The sequence below is a fragment of the Phycodurus eques genome, chromosome 6 (genome assembly GCF_024500275.1).
Source record: "Phycodurus eques isolate BA_2022a chromosome 6, UOR_Pequ_1.1, whole genome shotgun sequence".
Classification (NCBI taxonomy): domain Eukaryota; kingdom Metazoa; phylum Chordata; class Actinopteri; order Syngnathiformes; family Syngnathidae; genus Phycodurus; species Phycodurus eques.
The window spans coordinates 28,883,001-28,903,550 of NC_084530.1; the positions used below are offsets into that span (position 1 = coordinate 28,883,001).

The 20,550-nt window shown below is 44.4% G+C and overlaps 1 protein-coding gene across 2 annotated transcripts; it reads right to left on the reverse strand.

Annotated features, from left to right (window-relative positions):
- Positions 1-2,045: 2,045 nt before the first annotated feature.
- LOC133403817 (transcription activator BRG1) lies at positions 2,046-20,137 on the reverse strand. Of its 2 annotated transcripts, none has more exons than XM_061679117.1 (34): positions 19,985-20,137; positions 18,444-18,684; positions 17,903-18,035; positions 17,333-17,845; positions 17,102-17,200; positions 16,198-16,456; positions 16,001-16,127; positions 15,733-15,906; positions 15,203-15,376; positions 14,936-15,121; positions 14,778-14,825; positions 14,529-14,659; positions 13,864-13,921; positions 13,678-13,787; positions 13,397-13,544; positions 12,894-13,057; positions 12,730-12,796; positions 12,105-12,215; positions 11,728-11,970; positions 11,115-11,228; positions 10,848-10,955; positions 10,655-10,741; positions 9,959-10,005; positions 9,680-9,846; positions 8,797-8,960; positions 8,195-8,455; positions 8,029-8,106; positions 6,683-6,901; positions 6,340-6,605; positions 5,358-5,466; positions 5,170-5,271; positions 4,967-5,099; positions 4,732-4,871; positions 2,046-4,049 (listed from the first exon to the last, which is right to left on the reverse strand). In XM_061679117.1, exons 2-34 carry the CDS (start codon positions 18,657-18,659, stop codon positions 4,014-4,016), a joined length of 4,992 nt encoding a protein of 1,663 aa, XP_061535101.1. In that variant the 5' UTR covers positions 18,660-18,684; positions 19,985-20,137; the 3' UTR covers positions 2,046-4,013. The 2 variants fall into 2 exon arrangements, with proteins under 2 accessions (XP_061535101.1, XP_061535100.1); XM_061679116.1 differs by having other exon boundaries at positions 6,340-6,608.
- Positions 20,138-20,550: the final 413 nt, after the last annotated feature.

Consider the following 20,550-nt stretch of genomic DNA (forward strand, 5'->3'; position numbering starts at 1 on the left):
TGGGCGGACTTCAGTTCGATTGGCAATTGATTCCATTTGCCTGCAGCCTAGCAGCTAAAAGTTGCTGCACCACGTTTGCTTTGGACTCTCTGCTTCGTTATCTCATCTGAGTCTGTCGATCTCAGAGGGAGCGCTACTGGGCTTATATCCCATTGGCATGTCTTGAATGTATTCAGGACCTAAAGCATTTAGTGATTTATAGACCAGCAGCAGAACTTCAAAGTCTATTCTAAAGCTGACTGGGAGCCAGTGTCGAGACTTTAGAATTGGAGTAATATGTTCTGATCTCTTTGTTCTGGTCAGAAACCGAGCTCTTGCATTTTGAATGAGCTGCAGCTGTTTAATGCTCTTTTTAGGGCGTCCAGTCAGAAGACCATTACAATAGTCAAGTCTACTTGAGATAAAAGCACGGATGAGCTTCTCCCGGTCTGCTTGACACAGGCAAGCCTTCACTCCGGATATGTTCTTCAGCTCGTACAAGGCTGTTTAAGTGACTGATTTGATATGACTGCTGAAAGTCAGGTCGGAGTCGATCAACACACCAAGGTTGCGGACTTGGTCTGTGATCTTTAAAGAGAGTGACTCCAGGAATTTACGAGCAGCAATCCTGTTTTCTTTCCTGTCAAAAACAATGATCTCAGTTTTGTTGTGGTTTAACTGAAGAACGTTTTGGGTCATCCAGTTATTTATCTGTTTGAGACAGAGACACGACACCTCAATTGAACTGTAGTCATCTGGAGACACTGTGTCATCTGTATAGCTATGATAGTCAATCTCGAGGTTCTGAAGGATTTGACCCAAGGGGAGCGTATACAGACTGAACAGAAGGGGTCCAAGAACTGACCCTTGAGGGACCCCGTAGGTCATTGCCATTCGATGAGATTGAACACTTCCAATGATTACAAAATAACGCCTTTCCTCCAGGTAGGACCTGAGCCATTTAAGGACTGCTCCACATCAGTCTTACCCACATTTCCAACCTGTTCAGCAGTATGTTATGATCTACTGCATCAAAAGCCGCATCGAAGTCACCCTAAAATCTTCTTAAACCCCCCCCCCCCAAATTATGTGGTTGTATGTGATCATGCCCAAATTCTAGTAGTCTCATTCCAACTGCCTAAAACCGATCAAGATCAGCCGCAACAGGGAGTGTTCAAAAGGATGTCTAAATAGTTAGGTTGGTAATGAAGTGCTGCCTTCACGAGTGAAAATGCAATCAAATGTTTATTGGCGCTCGGCTTATGGTTAAATTAGTCAGCAGTGTGTGTGTGTGCACGAGCACCAGTCATTTGCAGGATGGATACAGCTGGACTTCTGCTCCGGGCGGAGTCTCAGAGTCCCCAATATCATCACAAAAAGTTTCCAAATCCGTTGCTTGTCGCTTTAAAACATATTTAAACCAGTGTGTAATTTGACAGAAGAATGTCGAAACACACTTTATTAAGATTTCTGGTGCTTATTTTTACCCTTGTATGCCAGTTAAAAACGCTACAATTGTACTTTAAAATAATATAATTGTGTGCCGTTAAAACAAAGGTATTATGATGGCGGCAGTTTGACTATGCAACATTTTATTGTTATTATTATTATTATAATATTTCATATGGGGAAATGACGTCCAAATGTGAACATCTCAGCCAGCATTCTGGAACGGATGGTTTGACCGCCGACGTTGAACGGCAGGCACGCCAAACGACTGCCATTGTAGTTCCGCTTCCATTGTGACCGAAACCATCCATGTTTTATCGCCTCCTTGCAGTATGACATACTTGAAGGATAACTAGTTTTGCTCGTACTAGCAACTAGCGGAAAATGTAACCTGTTGTTATCCTGTCCAAATCAACGGTCGATCTGGTCCTGGTATAACTTTACACTGACGATTTATAACCCTTCACTACCGCTCCGAGTGCCGCATCGTTGCCGCCTTTAAATAACATTTCATTACTTGAATACATTTGTCAAATCCACTTTTTGGGGTCGCAGGTGTACTTATAACCTCTCGCCCAAAGTCGGCGACCCTAATGACGGACATCCACAACACGATATCAATAACCACTTTCATTTATTGTTACAAGGTTCTTTCCAGTGACAACGACACAACACAGCACAGACAGAAGTGTTGATGCTTTGGTTGCATGTTCTTGACTAACTACCATAATAATAATGAAAGTACAATAAAGTACAGTCTTCAAGAGAAGAGTCACCAAAACAAATCGTGACATTTACAGAACATCCAACACCGTCCGGCCGTGAGGCGTTCACAAGCAGAGAGGAGCCGCCGTCCCTCTGGTCCTTTGTCTTGAAATTAAGAACTAAAAAGTACACTGAAGAGTTTTGACAACCTAAGGTCACCAGGTCACCACATACAGAAAACATTAGGAAGCAATTCAAAATACAGTACACATTCGCTGAGATCCAAGAAGTCCGAAGTGCAACGAGACGTGCGAGCGGCGGCATCCGGGCTGTTCTGATGCAAACGTACACAAGCGTCAAGCGCGACCTCCGTGAACCCTCAGTCACGTGATCACATCACTGAAGTCGCTCACGTCACGAAGTGTTTTCAGGCTCGACATCAGACCCGAACACACCAATGTATGCAAACAGACATGTTGGGTTCTGAATGTCTGACCCACGTTCTGTCGTGTACACAAGGTGAGGAAGTTTTGGCGCTTTGAAAATATTTTCTGTATACATTCAGCGTTGTTTACTGGATTTAGTGGCTCTCAGAACTCCACGGGCCAGATAAGCTCACTTTGTTTTTTTACTTAAATCTAGTCACATCTTGTCCCTTCACAGAGTAGTAATTGTATCCAAATATACAATGGAATTGTTTCATCTTGTGCCTTATTCACGCTCATCCATCTTTTTTGACAGCCTTTAATAGCATGCTGCAATGTGTTTTCATTTGTAATCGCGCTCAAGTGTTAATGTCTAAACTGCTTTTTGGTCAGGGTCACACTTGTAAAAATGATTTTGAATCTCAATCAGAACTTGTTTTTTTTAATAACCAAAGAAAACAATAAATAGAAACAGAACTACTCCAAAATGAAAACATTCAACAATATAAAAACACCATTTTGAGCACTGATGTTGTACGTTCGTAAATACGCTTGGACGTCAGCAGGCTGAAAATAAACTAGTTGCACTCGTCTCACTATTTGGCAAGTTCAAAGCTATCAAGAGCAAAGCAGAGGAGTTTGATTCCTCACTGTTTTTGTAAAAAAAAAAAAAAAAAAAAAAAGACTATGACACAGTTCAAGGAAGGTTTTGTTCAGTGGTCATAAAGCAATTTATATAGTAAAGTGGCCATGTGATCTTCATGATGTGATCTTCATATTGAAAAGCAGAGTCAACTGGAAGGCTTCACGTCTTGTGATTTTAACAACTATAAATACTTGGACTGGGACTTTATTATGTTCATTTTGAGGAGCAAAACACGCTGCAGCCAGAACGGCCGTCAGGGGTTTCGGTTAGCGTTGGCCGCTTTAGTCGGAGCAACATTTGGCTCCGTAACTGGCTAAAAGAGAAATTTGGTCAGCACAGCTCAAGTTCGCGTTCAAATGAATTTGCCAATCTCAGATGTTTTCCTCTCGACAGGACTTGAGTGCAACAGCAACGAAGCAGTTGTTTTAAATGTGCGTTTATTCGACCAATCAAAATGTACTAGGATTGGAAAAGCATAGCTTATTTGATCAAATATTTGTATTTGATCAAAATGCGATTGATTGCAATTCATCAATTACAAAGTCTCTAATTAGTTTTTAACACAGTCCCACCGCTAGTAAATACACACATCTTATTACTGAACTGCCATAGAAATAAATGCAAAGAAAGGGACGCCCATAATAAAAGTCCTTGACCGACTGTGTGCATTTGCCCGATGCGTCGCGAAAGCCTTCTGTTTGATCCGCTTTTATGTTAATGGGCGGATGGAGGCTTAGCGTATCGACGTGAGCAGGCGGGAATATCCCTTCATAGCGCACCTGGCTAACATTCTGTCATCGCCGTGCGCTTCAGGACTCTTCATCAGTGGCACTGAGGGAGCGCTCCTGCCGAAGTCACACATACAGACAATTACAACAACTCTTTTTTTTTTTTTTTTTTAAATACATGTGCAATTCTCTTAGTTTGAGGTTTAGGTTTGACATGAACCTTCAGCTGAGAGTGGCAATAAACGTCTTAAAAGTCTCGTTTTCAATTCAACTCCTGACAAAACCCAATTCCAATGAAGTTGGGACATTGTGTAAAACGTGTGTATGTATATATAAAAATGCAATACAATGATTTGCAAGTCCTTTTCAACCTATATTCAATTGAATACACGACAAAGACAAGATCGTGCAAAATGATGAACTTATCTCGTGCAATTGCCATTTGTATTAGTTTCCAAATTAGAAACATGGTTTCTCCTCAAGACCAAGACTTACGAAAATACATGAAATGAAATGTTCATTTAGCCCAACAAAATTCAAGCAAAAAGCCCATTTTCCAAGAAATGATGTGCCTGCATAATGACTAATAATAATAATAAAAGGTTTACAGCAGTTGACTCACTAATGATGACTTTATAAAAGTGTGCACGTAACACAAATGAGACAGAATGTACACTACGATACACAAAAACTCAACATTAATATCCTGTTCAAGGCAGCCTTGTGAGATTGGGTAAGTGTATCCAATGAAGTATCTGGTGAGTATCTACAGTCCACGCACGCACCCCCAGTGAATTACCTCTTCTTGTTCTTCGTCAGAGTCATCGTCACTAACAACAGGTTTGGCTCTGGTGCGTCCCGATCGTCTGCTGCGTCCCTTTCCGCGATCTCCGCCTCGCTCCTTCCTGCCCAGTCGAATCTTGACCTTGACGGAACGGGCTGAAGGGTCGCGCGCGCACGCGCAAAATCAAGGGTTAAACGAGAGGACGAGAGCTTTCGCAAAGCAGGGAAGAATGCGAAGTAGAGTACTGTACTTTCCGACTCGGATCCGTCGTCCTGTTCCTCGTCGTCTTCCTCGCTGTCCTCGCCCTCGCTCTCCTCCTCCTTCTCGATCTTCTGCCTCAGACTGGTGAAGACCGACTGCAGCACGATGGAGTCCTCGTAGATCTGCGCGCGTCATCATCATCATCACCATTATCATCATCATCCAATGAAGAGGTTGCGCAATGGCCCTTACCAGGGATCCCTCCAGGTTGAAGGTTTGCGCGTTCTGGAAAAGCAGCATGACGTCTCTCTCCAGGTCGCCGAGACTGCGGTACCGGTGACCTCGAATCCTCTCCTGGTGTTGGTGAAGGATGATAATTTAAAAAAATGTTTTCATCAAAAACATGTAAAAAAAAAGTGAAAGCGCCACTGTGACGTTACCTTGATCTTCCTGAAGTCCACTGGCTTGCGGATCAGCTCGTAGTATTCGGGCAGCTCTTTGCGAGACGGCAGCTGGATGAACACTTCGCTGAGCTGACGTCCACTCGTGCTGCAGGAGGTGACATCATCAAGATGAGACAAGAACGGTCCGACTCATCAGTGCTGGGGAACAGACTACAGATGAACAGAATCGCACTTGAGGATGCAAGAGCAGAGAATGCCATCGCGAACAAACATTAAATGAACTTCCCCTCTCAAATGTAGTTCTACAGGTTCTCATGCCTCAAGAATGATGGAAATGATTTATCTTCACCACACAAAAACTTAGCATTTTAACAGTGGTGTGTCTCGACACGCCAAGAACTGATGACAAGATCTCTTTCTTGTAGACACTGCAAATGAGGGGCAAAATATTTGAAACAATGCTCTACACCACTGCAAACTAAAACCACCCAAAACAAATGACAAACTATAAAGCCTTTAAAATAATAGTAATAAAAAAACAAAATACCTCAAATAAAATAAATACCTGGAACTATAATAATTATAATGTATATAATGGAATAAAATGATATACATGTTTTTAGACATGTATTTTTTTTTTTTTTTTTTTTTAACTTCAGAACTATTTAAAAAGTAATTTGAATAACATTATTAATGCTGTATCCATTATTAATGCTGCATTCATTTTTAGTCAGCATGATATGGTTTCTTTTTCGATCAGGGGCTTATTTAAAAAAGGAAAACGGAAACCTTACTACCGCTACCAAAGAAAGTGCATTTTCATCAGCGCTCGTTGGTTAGCAGGATAATTGAAAAAAAACGGACTGACATTTTGCATATGTGGTCCGTTCAGAACACGCCTACAATTATGGTAGGGGCCTGATCTGTAAATGCAGAATTTTGGATGCAGATTATGTCTCGCATCTCATGACATTGTGCAGGTGTTGCGTTTGGAACAAAATCAGTAAGCTTTTCTCACCCGTCTTTGTATCTGATGACGGCATCGATGATCTTCTTCATCTTCTTGGTGAGGGCAGGAGGATTGGCGGAGATCTTCTCGACGGGGGGTCTCCCCCTTTTTCGCTGCCTCTTTGCATCTTCATCTTTGTCCCCTCGTCCTCTTCCTCCCGAGGAGCAGGAGGGCACGGGGAGATCCGGGTCCCGATCCCGCTTCCTCTTCCGAGTGGTGGTCTTCTTGTGCCGCACCTCCTCCTCCACCTCCTCCAGCGTGCCTTCCTCGATGGCCTGCTCGGGAGGGAAAACCGAGAGTCAGTCGACCCGGTTTCCCCGTCTTTCTCCCCGCCCCCTTTTCCTCCAATTACCTTGAGCCACTGCTTCTCGGTCAGCGAATCGCTGTAGTCCACCTCCTTGCGCTGGCGAGAGCCTCGTCCGAACATTTTCTCCTCCTCCTCCTCGCAGGTGAGCCGCTCCACCTCGGCGTCGTCCTTCATGATCCAAGTGGGCAGCTCGTCCTCCTCCATCAGACGCGGTTTACGCCGCGGGTTGCGGGCGTCCTCGCGCCGCCGGTCCAAGTCCATGCGCTGCCACAGAGCAAAACCGCAACGCTCAGTCAGCATGGATTCTTCCGTCGCACTGTGACCCGCATTTCTCTTGAGGTCTTCCTTGCACAGGCGCTAACGCAGTAGTGGGCAAACATTTGTGCCGCGTTTGATTGCTACGAATGAACACAGACAGGTCAGGCCATTTGTGCGGTTATATTAGTGCCGTACCGATGAGTTCGGAGAAGATTTGACATGTTGTTATGGATCTCAATTGAGTACAGGGGCAGGATACGCCCCACTGCAACATGATTGGCTGCTGCAAAAAGGTAAGGACCCCCTTGATAGAGCTTAAGTGGGATTCATAAGAACACCTTAATGAACAGTTAATGTCTGTCTGTCTTATGGTGGCCAAGGTGGGTTCATCAAAAGGAGCAGCATTCAATTGATGCATTCATTCTTTTGAATTCTATTGAATTATGACATTACTGTATGTTTTTTTTTTTTTTTTTTTACAAAATACAAAGATTATGGAGGACTATTTTTTTCCTCATTAACACATTACAACAATATTAAAAAATAAGACAGGGCCACTCTCTCCAATGGTTTGATCTCAGCAAGACAAGAAAAGGTGTGTCAAGTGTGCTACAATTCTTGATACTTGAGATATTTTGACAAAAGTGTGTCACAAACATGTTATTAAGACTCCTGGGAACTGTTTTAAATTGTGATTTTGTTGTTGTTGTTGAAATAATGTCTCCTTTAATCATATTTTCTCTATTTGTTTTGAAACAGGTGGTCATCCTCGTTACTAGTCCGCTTCTCCGTTTAGACAACTTATCGTTCTCTCATTTCTTCATCAGAATCAGTAAGCTGCAGTCACGTGATCGAGCTCGTTGACTTGGGTTCCACCGACACTTTTGTTCATTGCGTGCGCATTTGTGAAGAGAATTCTCGGAATATTTCATAGAACAAAGAGATTGTTTGGGTTGAAAAACAGTAAAACGTTTTTGCGACCTAAAATAATGTGAAAAACAAAAATAAAAAAAACCAACAACAACAATTCTGTTATACCGGCAATTGACAGTTATCTCGTCTAGTGTTTCTTTGTCGTTTCCTTCCCCGGAGGAAATACGGCTGGCGTTTGTCCTAAGCAGATCATCACTGACCATGAACTGATCAAACTCCTCCTCGCTCCTGGCGATCATCTGGTTGACCGTCTCGTCGTCAGGGACCTCGTCCTCTTCCTGAATAAAGCAGACCGACATTGGCAAGTGAGGAAACCCTTTGGCAAAAACACCCCAAAAGTGCTGTGTTGCCGGCGCACGCACACACATTTATCCGAAGACACACGTCTTGTCCCCAGACCTCGTCTTGCTCCTCGTGCTCCAGGATGGCCTGCAGGAAGGCCCTGCGCTCGTGGCTGGACGACTTCTGGTCGAACATGCCGGCCTGGATCACCTTTTGGTCTACGTTCAGTTTGTACTTGGCGGCGGCCAAAATCTTCTCCTCCACGCTGTTGACCGTGCACAGGCGCAGCACACGCACCTCGTTTTGTTGGCCGATGCGGTGAGCTCGGTCCTGGGCCTGCAGGTCCTGAAACGACACAAAACTAAGAGCTGAAATATTGGATTTATACGAACCTCACATGAATACAGTGGACCACCGCTTCGAATAGTGAAAATCCGCGGATAATTGATGGGCATTCTAACTGCAGTGAAATGTTTTATTTTTTTAAACCCTGACATTTTTTTTTTAAATAAGGGGGGGGGTATAAACTGCCATTGAGCATTTTTGGAGTTTGGTTTCTCTCCCCAAAAAGTGTAGACAATAAACATTTTTCCATCAGCATTATTTCTTGTGGTTTGATTTATTCTAAATCCAAACATATTGGAAGTTAACACAAAAAAAAAACGCAGGAGAGAATAGAGTGAAACCTGGTGCGGGTTCCAATCCGAGTCAAAGATGATGACAGTGTCGGCAGACTGCAGGTTGAGGCCGAGGCCTCCCGCTCGAGTGCTCAGGAGGAAGATGAAATATTCCGACTCGGCATCGTTGAAGGTCTTCAGTAACATTCCTCGGTCGTCGGCCTTGGTGGTGCCTGGCAGGACGACGCATTAACAAGCACATGTTCGACATCATATTGACGATGGAGTGAAAAATCTGTCATTACCACGGTGACGCTCACCATTGTCTACTCTAAAAGATTGGCGGACCAGCCGGGACACCTTTCGTGCTGTGTTCGTGCTCGTGTTTTGTTGTGTGGAGCGCTTCCAATTTGGTGCACACTCAAGCTATATGCAAAATTCCAAAACTTGTCCATTTTCAGGAACATTTACAGGACTCAATAGGAATGAAGTGGATATGCAGATTTACATCACCAACAGGGACTTAGACATTTTTGTAATAATGTAAATTTGCATGCATATTCACTTATATATAAAAAAAAAAAAAAAAAATTCATTATTGTGTGGATTTATATTTTACACTATTTAAAGATGACCCCACATTTCAAGATAATTCCCATTAATTTGCATGGAAAGTACTCTTTTATGAAAATCCCTCAAATCTACAGCAAACGTTGCACCCCTTTGCAAATATGCTTGATGTAGTTTACTGTTTAGCACCTAAAAAATAAATCAATAAATAAATAAATAAATCATTGACGCAATTCCTTTAGTCTACACGTCTTCTCACGTTTACCGGAGCGTCTCTGAAGTGAATGCAACTTCACGACTGTCGGGGGGGAGGCCAGCAGGAAAAACAAACCAAAACCAATACAAGTACTGCCAAAGTATTTTGAGAGAATTTGGGTTTTACCATCCAGACGGAGATACTTGAAGCTGCGGTAGGCAAAGTAGTCCTCCATGATGGTCATGAGTGAGGTCATCTGACAGAAGAGCAGCACTTTATGGTTGGTCACTTGCAGCTTGGGGAGGATACGATCCAACACCTCAAATTTTCCCGACGCTCGATACAAGTCAGGGCTGACATAGAGACAAAAAAAAATCTAAATCAAAATATGAGCTGGAGATAGCATTATATTAAATGCATGCATTTTTTACATTTTTTTTTATGTGAGCTGTAATTAGCACTTACCCTTGAACTATTCCACCAGAGAAACCTAAATGTTCAGAGAAAGATTCCTGCAAAAAAAAAAAAAAAAAAAATCGTCAAAGTTAGTCAGATTGTTTTCATTTCGTGAAAATCGCAGAGCACAAAATAGACAAAGAAGCACTCATACTGTACACAAAGTTCTCGAACATTTTCAACTTGTTTCAACAATTTGATCCTTATGTTATCCTTCTGTATTTGCCATGTCTGGGGCAGAGAGTGAGAAAGTAGGTTTCTAGGAGGCAGATGAGTTCTATCCCTATAAAGATTCGGGAAGGCTCAATGAGCAACTGAACACACAGTTTGCCTTGTGATCAGAAATCAGAAGGAAGAGAGAGCGAAGGGGCGAAGAAGAAGCGATTACGAGTCGCCGAAAGCTCAATAACGTTTGCCTTCTCCGCTTCTAATTTCAAAATGACTTATGCATTATCTTGTCGTGCATGCGTTATAATATGAGGCAATCGTACAATTTATATGGGCTTACAGTCACAATAGCCTGTCGAGGGAAAATATAACTATGATGAGTTGGACACCCCTGCGCCAGTCTATCGCTCTTGGGTGTGGAACCTAACTCCTGCAAGGAACGGGCGAGCACTGTATTACAATTTGACTCCATTCCCGAACACTCCTTTCTAATGTCATGAGTAAACAAAGAGGAGATATTCCTCCATTCAGCGGTACCTCAATCTGCTGGAACATGTATGGATGGTTACAGATCTTCCTCAGCTGCATGATGGTGTTCATCAAAGTCTTGGTGCCTCCTTTGCCCTGATCAAACACATCAGAAAACAACATTTAAGTTATACATGGAAAACACGTGGAAACGAGGCCCCTCGCTTTTATGAGACCCTAAAACCTTGAGTATATACTCGACCTTCTTGTCTTTCTCCGAGCCGTCGGTCAGCAGAACGCCCTTGGCCTGCATGTGTCTGTAGAGCACTCGCTGGAGAGACGACATGTCACATTTGATCACGTATTCCACCTGCAGGGACACGCGACGTGCATGAGAGGAGGGCTGGGATGAAAGTAAGCCTTCTTCACAGTAAGGCAGTCAATCAGAAATCACCACCACCGAGATTCACATCCTAAACCACGGCTCTTGTTATATCTGTCTGTTTGCTATGAAAGAGGTCAGTAATGCCTTCTCTGGTAGCTGGGCCTCCACTTCTTTCTTCAACCTGCGCAGCAAGAAGGGACGGAGCACTTTGTGAAGACGGCGGATGATCAAGATGGTCTCCTCTTCGTTGAGATCCACCTGCAGGGCGGGACGGACACATTGGAGCGGATGGAGAGAGTCGACCCGCGACTGACAAAATAGCAGCAGTAACAGCGCATCGTATGTCAGAATATTCGAAGACGCTTGAATGACTGAAAGTCCATTCACAAAAAGCAGCAGTTGACGAACAATAATCATTTCATGCATTTCTAGGCGCCTTTCAAGTCGCTCGAGGGCACCGTACAAACAAAGCTCAAGGAAATACAATAAAAAAAGAATCGAAAAGAAAACGACAATTAAAAGGTCCAATAATATGGGAAATGCAATGGGTTTGCTTCGGAGGTCAGGTGTTAGCAATCAGTATTGCTGCGAGCAACTAGTGTCTTATGTGGGCGGTGTTGTTGCGGTGTTGCTATAAGCAAGACATATCTGAACACAGAACGAGACTCAGAAGCATAAATTCTTTATCCTCTGCGAATGACGTCTAATATTACTGCCGTACTGACAATCTGACAGATGAGCAGTGCGAGCGACTCGCCTTCTCGCCTGTCATTGCAAACGGCGCATTGAACCACTGCTCGAAGGTGCTGCAGCTCTTGAAGATGGTGGGCAGGAGGAAGTTGAGCAGCGCCCACAGCTCGGGGAGCTTGTTCTGCAGCGGCGTGCCCGTCAGCAGCACCCGCCTCGGCGCCAGGTAGTGCGTGTTCAGCACCTGGGTCAGCTTACAGTGGTGGTTCTTCATGCGGTGGCCCTCGTCCACGATCATGTACTTCCAGCGGATCTGCGGGCGGTTGAGAAAATAAAAGCAAATGGAAAAAAAGACTTCATTCAAATAACAATAATAACAATAATAATGACACTAACTGTATTTGGGGAGAGAGAAGGGAGCACTGTGTGTTTGATACTAAAGCCCACCTTAGCCAGGACTTGCTTGTCCTTGATGATGTACTCGTAGGTGGTGAGGAGAACATTAAACTTGCCACTGCGCAACTGAGGGACAAAAGCTCTTCTGGCGGCAGGAGAACCCTGAAAGGAGGAAAAAACACATATACCATGAGTGGTAGGCAGGCTCCCCCTGGCGGTATGCAAACGAATCAGTGAATTCAATACAAATAAAATGGACCTTTTATTTAAACATGAAATACAATGGAACGCATACAGTCAGTTTAAATTTGGGTTTTCAAAATCTAGTCCAGTACTGTGCATTTTTTTCTTTTCTTTTCATTTACAGCACATTTTTCACTTTTCAAGAACATGAGGGTAAATATATATTTGTTTACTTTTAAGTACAATGCATTTTTGCATTTAATCTTTAACTGTTTGTTTTTCAAATGTATTTTAGTACTTTTTTTATTTACCTTTTATGTTCAATACAATTTTAATTGAACCATTTAAGTATTTCTTTTTAATAGAAACATACATTTTCCTATAATTAAGCAGCGTTCCAGTGGCTTCAATTAGAAAACGCTTACACAATGTTTAGGAATAAAACCGTTCTCGATGTTTGATGTACACTGGATAAGAAAGTGGTGAAACCTACCTTATAGGACACTTTCACAACTGTGGGTCCCCACTTGTCAAACTCGTACACCCAGTTTGAAAGAGTCCTGCTCGTCAGAAAGAGTCGTTAACAATAATAAAAAACAAAATGAAAAAAACAAACAAATGAATTTGCACTTAAAACAAGGAGACTCGTGGGCTCACGAGAGGGGCACGATGATGAGGTAAGGTCCGTTGAGCCGCTTGTGCTCCATGAGGTACGTGATGAGCGCGATGGTCTGGATGGTTTTGCCCAGACCCATTTCGTCAGCCAGGATGCCGTTCAGGTTGTTGTTGTACAGCGACACCAGCCACTCCAGGCCTTTAATCTGACACCCAAACCGCAAGCGGTCCTCATTGCACGCGCACGGCAAGATGGCACGCGACACGTCAAGGGGAACGAGGTTTCACATCACGTGACGCATCGGCTGCCCGCCATTAGAAAATCGGACATTTCATTCGTTAGATTGCGCGGATTACTGCCGGCTAGGTTTTCACTCAGTGTTCACATAGTCACTGGTTGAAATGATCATAATAGAATTTTGGAGAAAACCACGTGCTAAAAAATAAGCTAGATTCTTATCAATTCCCATCCTTACACACAACCCATGATTATTATACACACGTGTTTTGCGCGAGCTAGCTTAGTACATAGCATGTGTACTTACCTGATACTGTTTGAGTTGTCCGTTTATCAAGAAAGTGGACTGCTTTTCCACCTTCTCTGTGACGGCGTGAGCCACGGCGTAGTAAGACTGGAGTCCCCGAGCGAACGCCGCGCCGCTGTACTCGTCATCCACATCCTGCTTGGCGTTCCTACACAGGAAACGCTGACTGCTTTTCATGAAGTCATGACAGTTGAACGGCACGGGAAAGCGTATCTCAGGTTTTGTCGCGCGTCAGGAAATGCATTAGAGTCAGCAGCAGGGCCGCCTGCCGGTGTACTCACTCGATGATGTGTTGCACGTCCACCTCTGACACGTCCTCGCTGTCGGGGTCACTTATCTTCTTCTTTTCTTCTGTTAGTGCACTGGAAGGCTGATGCTCCTCCTCTTCCTCCTACCACAGAGCAGGTACAGTAAACGTTTTTTTTTCTTTGTTTTTTTTAACCAGGTGTATAGTGGAAAACACCCACCTCTTCCTCCTCTTCATCCTCGCTGTCTTCACTGTCAGAGCGTGGGGCCACCTCATAACTTGAAAACAAACAAGCAAGCAACAACAACAAAATTCAACGTAAATCCATTCCAAAAATGTAAAGATAAATATCAAACAAGTTCAATAACTCAAAGTTGTAAATCCCAGTAGTTACAGTATATTGGGAAGGCCCAATGAAAAGCATGTGTACTGTATCTCACATTGTATTTAAAAAAAAATTAAATCACTGTCTGTCTATTTAATTAGTACGTTTTCTTAGTTACATTATTTAAATAGTTTTCCCCCAAATTTGCTCTTCTTGCACTATAATGTATGCAAACCAACATTGTCTAACTACAATAAAGAAATATATATAATGTACATCTATACATGTATATACAATTTATATATATATATATATATATATATATATTTTTTTTTAAATATATTTATTTATCTTTTCATTAGTTACATGCATTTTACACAAGCAGAACCAATAAACACCAATGCCCAATAAATAGACCGCTATATAATTATGCAAGCCAGCAAATATAAATGATGGTTGAAGCACCAAATATGATGACGACTGCTGATTTATGACATCCGTTCAATGGCTAACGTCCACCACTAGCACGCCTTTAAAGAAAAATCAAATCTTCTCGTCACCCGGGGTTCATCTCCAGCCACGTCTCCAGCTGTCCCACCTTCGGCGCGTCCACCCCGGTCAAGATGTTGCCACTGTCCACGTGGATGACCTTCACAGGAAGGTCACTCATCTGACTGGTCTCATCCAAAGGCTGCAGAGGGAGCGAGATCAGGTTTGACATCCTAAATAGAAGTCACTGCCACAATAAAAGATAGAAGATATAGAAGATCTCCCTTCTCTGAAGGTCTGCCATGCTTGTGACTGCTCACCTCTCCATCAGGCCCCAAAGCCGGAGTCTGTCCCTCTGGACTCTCCACCTGGAAGAGAAGAACCCGAGCGGTAGGTTGCAATTTTGAGAAGTTCTCACCTTAGGTGTAGCAAGTACTGTGGTCGCTGGGTAACCCTCATTTTTTCCTGTCCTCCATACCTTCTTCTTCTTCTTTTTCTTCTTCTTCTTCTTCTTCTTCTTCTCCTTAAGGGCTTGCGCAGCCTTGTGCGCGCGAACCAGCTCGGTGAGGTTGGCCACGTACTCGTCAGTCTGCTGCAGAAGGTAGGCCAGACGCTTGTCCTTCTTCTGGTCGATCAGTTTTCGGTAGCCCTCCTCGTCTTCTGCCTGAGCGGACGGACACGTGCGAAGGCGGGATTATCGGCGGGGAGGCGAATACGCCCGCGATACGCGGCGGCCGCAGCTTACCATGAGTCTCCTCATTCGCTCTTTCTCGATGCGCTCGTTCTCTTTCTTCTGCTCCCGCTCGGTGTTGGCGTGGTAGGTGGCCACAGCTTTGGTCAGCTTTTGCATTTTACCCGTGATGGAGCGATGGTACTCCTTGAAGTCTTTGGCGTGTTGAAGGATGCTGTTGAGATACTCCTGCAGTGGCGTGGCGAGAAATATTTTCTTGAGAATGTCTTTTTTTTTTTTTTTTTTAATGTGGCTGTTAGATTGCCAGTTTACTGTAAACATACGATTAATATTAAGGTTGTGTATTGGTTCACGATACTACTTTATACTGAGAACAACTTCGGATATTTTGGTGACTTTATCATAAACACAACATTGTTAAATGAAAACCTCGTTGACAATGTCAATCAGAAGTGAACCTTATTACCTTTATAAAGGCAGAATTTCGTATTATTTCATAACTTACAGTATATTGGATCTTATTAGACGGCGTAGATGTTCCTCATGTTTTGGCCAGGAAATGCTCACGTTGAAGTGTTGCCTACCTGATGCTTCTGCCTGCGCTTGCGCTCTTGCTCGATCTTCTGCTGTTTCTCCAGTTTCTCTGTGATGCGAGCCTCTCGCAGGCTTTGCCGTTTGCTGCGTTTGTAGGCCTTGGCATCCAGCGCCGTTTCTAGAGCCGTGTCGCGACGCATGCACACCACCACCTCCTGTCGCAGCTGGACGCGGCCGCGGACCATAAAAAAAAAAAAAAACACGTCAAATCTTTCAGTTAGCGCAAGGGGTTTTGTTTCCGCCTGCGGCGGTGCTCACCTGTCTCTGGAAGTTAAGCAGCCGTAGCGCTTTGAGTTCTATGGTGGCTTTGGTGCGTAAATCTCCAGCCAGAGAGCCCGGCAAGTTCTCCAGCTCGGCGATACGATGTGTGATGCGGGCCTGCAACCTGCGGCGCACAAACACGTGACCGTGACTGTAGAACGTTGTTGTGTTCCATAATAACTTGTTCCTGGTACCTGTACTCCCTCTCCTGCAGGATCTCCACGGGGTCCAGGCCGCAGGGCTTCTGGATGGGGGTGATGCGGCTCTGCTTGCTGTGGTAAGGCATCATGGGAGGAGGCTGCGCCGGCTGCCCGGTGGACTGCGTCTGCGGAGGCACGACGGGTGACGCCGCCGGGGGCACCGAGGGCGGAGCGGGAGAGGGGCGTCCCGTCGGCTGGGGCGGGATCAGCTTTTGGGGAGCGTTGGACGGTGCCGCTGCATTTATCATCGGGCCTGGAAACACGTGAGAGAATCAAGAAGAGGCCCCCAGACTATTAAAACAGTTTATTGGCGTCCAAAATCTTCCATTAGAGTTTGTGGTGTATATGAAGTAACCAGGGCTTGACATGAACTTTGTTGCTCACCAGTCACTGAGGCTAGCGGTTTCCCAGAGTTCCTAGCCACTCAGCATTTTCACGAGCCACCATTTTGTTGTTGGATAATTCTGTTTCATATGATTACAGAAGGCAACCGTTCATGACAAAACACGGCATTACTGCAACCTTCGTGGCTTATTTGGGGTAGTTCACCTTTAATGTTAGGTGATGGACATTGTGCTGCACCCATCCCCGCTTCAGCGTTTTGATCAATTCATTGCACAACACTGGACTACCGCAACTTTCTTGACTTTGTTGCTTATTTCGGGCCGTTCTAAGAATTTTAATTCTGCACGGTTGACGGACACTGCACTGCACCGACGCATGTTTCAGCACAGGTACGAAGTAATCGCTTCATAATACAACATGCCTAACTCCTTCAATCATGCTGAAGCGAGGGAAGCGAAGTGTACTTGAGGACGATATGGATAGATATGGAACAAATTGGATTTTAGGTGTCAAATACACATGAAGAGAATGTAACACAATAGAAGCCACAAACCGTCCGGCCAGGATTTGGGAGGTCCGTTGTGGTTTTGTCCTTGCATCCCCACTGCTGTACCCGATGGACCTGGTGGAGGCATATTGGGACCCATCATTCCTAGACGGGAAAAATATGCTTTCTGTGTTAAAATGTATCTTTTTGTTTACCGTTACAAAAATCAGCAGCTTGAAGCAAAGACTGATTGTTGCATCCCGGGAAAGGTTGACAAAGTCAACATTAAGTCCTCACCGTGAGCGCGACTGTAGCCTGAACTCATCGGTCCTGGCGGTCCAGCTCCCGGAGTCAAGCTGGTCATGGGCTGCTGCATGCCAGGCATTGGCCTTTTCCCTTGGACGGCCATCTGGAGGTGGTCCGGCAGGGGCTGACCCCGGGCCAGCATCTTATAGGCCATGATCTGAGCTCTGAGTTGGTGCAGTTGGCTCTGGTTGAAAGGAGTGGGACCCCCGGGACCACCGGGTCCAGAAAGCCCACCGGATTCGAGGCCTGACACGAGGGTGGGGACGGTGGAGCTTAGGCTGGGCCCGGGGCTGGGTCCTGGCCCTGAAACGCCGAGCGGTCCCGGGCGGCTGCTGGGGCCCAAAGAGTGCTGGTCTCCACCGGGACCTTCTAACGGTGCGGAGGCGGAGCCGGGGCCAAGTGAAGAGGAGGATGAGGAGGAAGATGGAAGTAGAGGTCCAGAGGGAGGGCCGTTGGAAGGGACTGGACTAGAATGGTCGGAACCACCTAATGGAGAGTGGTAACCTGGAAGACATCAGGGAGTCAGCTCAGCCACATCAGTATTTTGTTATCTGTCAGTACCTTGTGAGTGTTGGTCCAGAGGACTGGGCGGGGGACCCATACCAGCGTGCCCGCCCGGCCGCACTGACAGTCCTTTTATTTGACTGAAGCGACTCTCCTCGCTCATGCTCTTGTCGTGCATGCCCTCCAGAGGCTGAAAAGACAATGGGGTGCGGGGGGGTGATGTTAGTGCGAACCCTTCAAAACATGCTAAGTACAATGCAGCACTCTTGTTGTTGTTACCTTCACCAGGGAGATTGTATTCATGCAAAAACTACTAGCTGAATTATAAGACACCGCAAATATTATGTGCATTTAATCCACTAGTGTGCTACCTTGTTTTATCAATTCCAATTTTGCTTTATTTTGCAAAGAAAACAATACCTGCGGTACTGTAGATTTTATTTTATCTTAATTTTATCCTGCTCACTTAAGATTCTTCTGGCATGGACTTATCCCTGTTACGTGTTTGTTTAAAAAAAGATAGTAATTAACGACACGATATAGTGGATATCCAAGTTAAGAGTAATTGGCTGGTTCGTAGTAGTTGGAATGTCCTTACTTTGTGGAGGGGGTGCATGCCGTCCTGGCTGTAGCCAGACGGGCCCGGCTGGGAGAGTCCGGAGGATGGAGGACCGGGACTGGGTCCCATCATGCTGTGAGCGGAGCCTGGGGAAGGACCGGCGCCGGGGCCCAGCATCGCCCCAGGGGAGGGGCCCGGACCGGGAGACGGACCCGGGCGGGGGTTGCCACCCATGGGGGGATCTGGGGTGGACATGGCTGTCGTCTCCTGCAGCAAGGACCTGTGAGGAAAGCTACACTAGGAGTGCAATCTTTGGGGGAAAAAAAAAAAAAAAAAAAAAAAAAAAAAAAAAAAAACATCCAGTGTGTCCCAACCGTTACTGCGCCAAGGCACACATTTTACATATGAAATATCGATACAATATATAGAGATGTACAAAGATCTATTATTTGTAGTAAATAAATCATCATTTTCACATCAATTAAAGGGAAAGTTTGCAATTTAAAAAAAATCCAACACTTTTTGACAATTATTTTTTGAAACTGACAGTAGAATGTGATATGATCTGTGAACGAAAAAAAAATGCTTGTGCCTCTTAATTAGATTTGCAAGAAACCACTGCACAAGAGGAAAAACAACCAATCAGAGTCAGAAGGTGTAATTTACAGGGTGTCCATTTTTTTTTTAATCGTATATATGCGGGCAAACTCAGTCGGCACACTCCCGCGCCCTCGAAAAATGAAACTTCGAACTGGGAATCATATACTATAAGAGGGATGGGCAAAATTTTGCAGTGAAAGGCTACATTTGAATATTTTCTTTTTTCAACTTATCGGCCAAGATGAGTCGTTGCTTAAGTTAAAAGAAAAAAAAAAAAGAAAAAAAAAAAAAGGTTGACTTTCATAATAAAATCATGAATTCCAATTTCATTATTTACAATACATACATGAAACAGTTATTTAATGAGATAAAAAAAAAGCTAAATTAATCCTCGAAATAAAATAAAATAATATACTTTGCCCACACCACACACACACATATACACACATATATATATATACATATATATACATACATATATATATATATATATATATATACATATATATATACATATACACATATATTTATACATATACACACACACACACACATATATATATATGTATGTATATATATATATACGTATGTATATGTATATATAATATATATATTAAGATGGCCCATGATATTGAAAACGACATGAAGCAATGAGACCGGTCCATTCAGTCCTAACGCCCATCAATGACCCTGCAGCACTGAACCATCCCCGTGGTGAGCATTAGCACTTGCGGCCGGCTGCACCTTCCATCCGCAGCTGCATAAAGTACGCGCGCTGTGGATCATTTCCACAAGAGGCCGCGTTGGATATTCAACAAGAAAGGAGCGGGGGGGGGGGGGGGGGTCAATGATGGCGGACTGTGCACGTACGACTCATCTACCTGCACCGACGCAACTGGCAATCCGTGATGGACTTGTGCTCGGAATGTGAGGCGGGGGGCGCACAGGACATTTGACGCGCAGCAAATGAATCCACTCACCGTGTTCGCAGTCGAGCGATGATGATTTTATTTAACCGACGCGGCTCGAGCGACAGCCCCCCACTCCCCCCGACCCCCGCCACAGAACGACTCCACTTGCGGCGCCTCCTCCTCCTGCTCCGGTGCGGCCGCCGCTGCAGCTCCTATGACCGAATGTCTAGTCAGGGCTGCAAGCAAGTGCGCATGCGCGGAGTCACAGCGCCGCACAATGGAGAGCGTACAGGTGCGACTCGGTATCGACGTACGACATTCCGAGGTCACGAACAATTTACTACTTTACGCAGAATGCGTAAGAAGACGTCGTTACGCGACACGGCACGAGGAGACGCTCATTTACCGCCGTACTTTTTTCATTTGTCTATTTACACTATTATATTTACACTACTATTCAGTGTAATTGTGCACTGCTGCGTTAATGATCGTCTATTATTATTATTTATTGATATCCTGTAGATAAGTGTCATTATGCGACCTAAGAAAGTCACTATGCTTATATTTGTATTAACAGACATGATTTTAATATAGAAGAATAAGAGGTACTGCATATGTATTCAAATAAAGGTGGT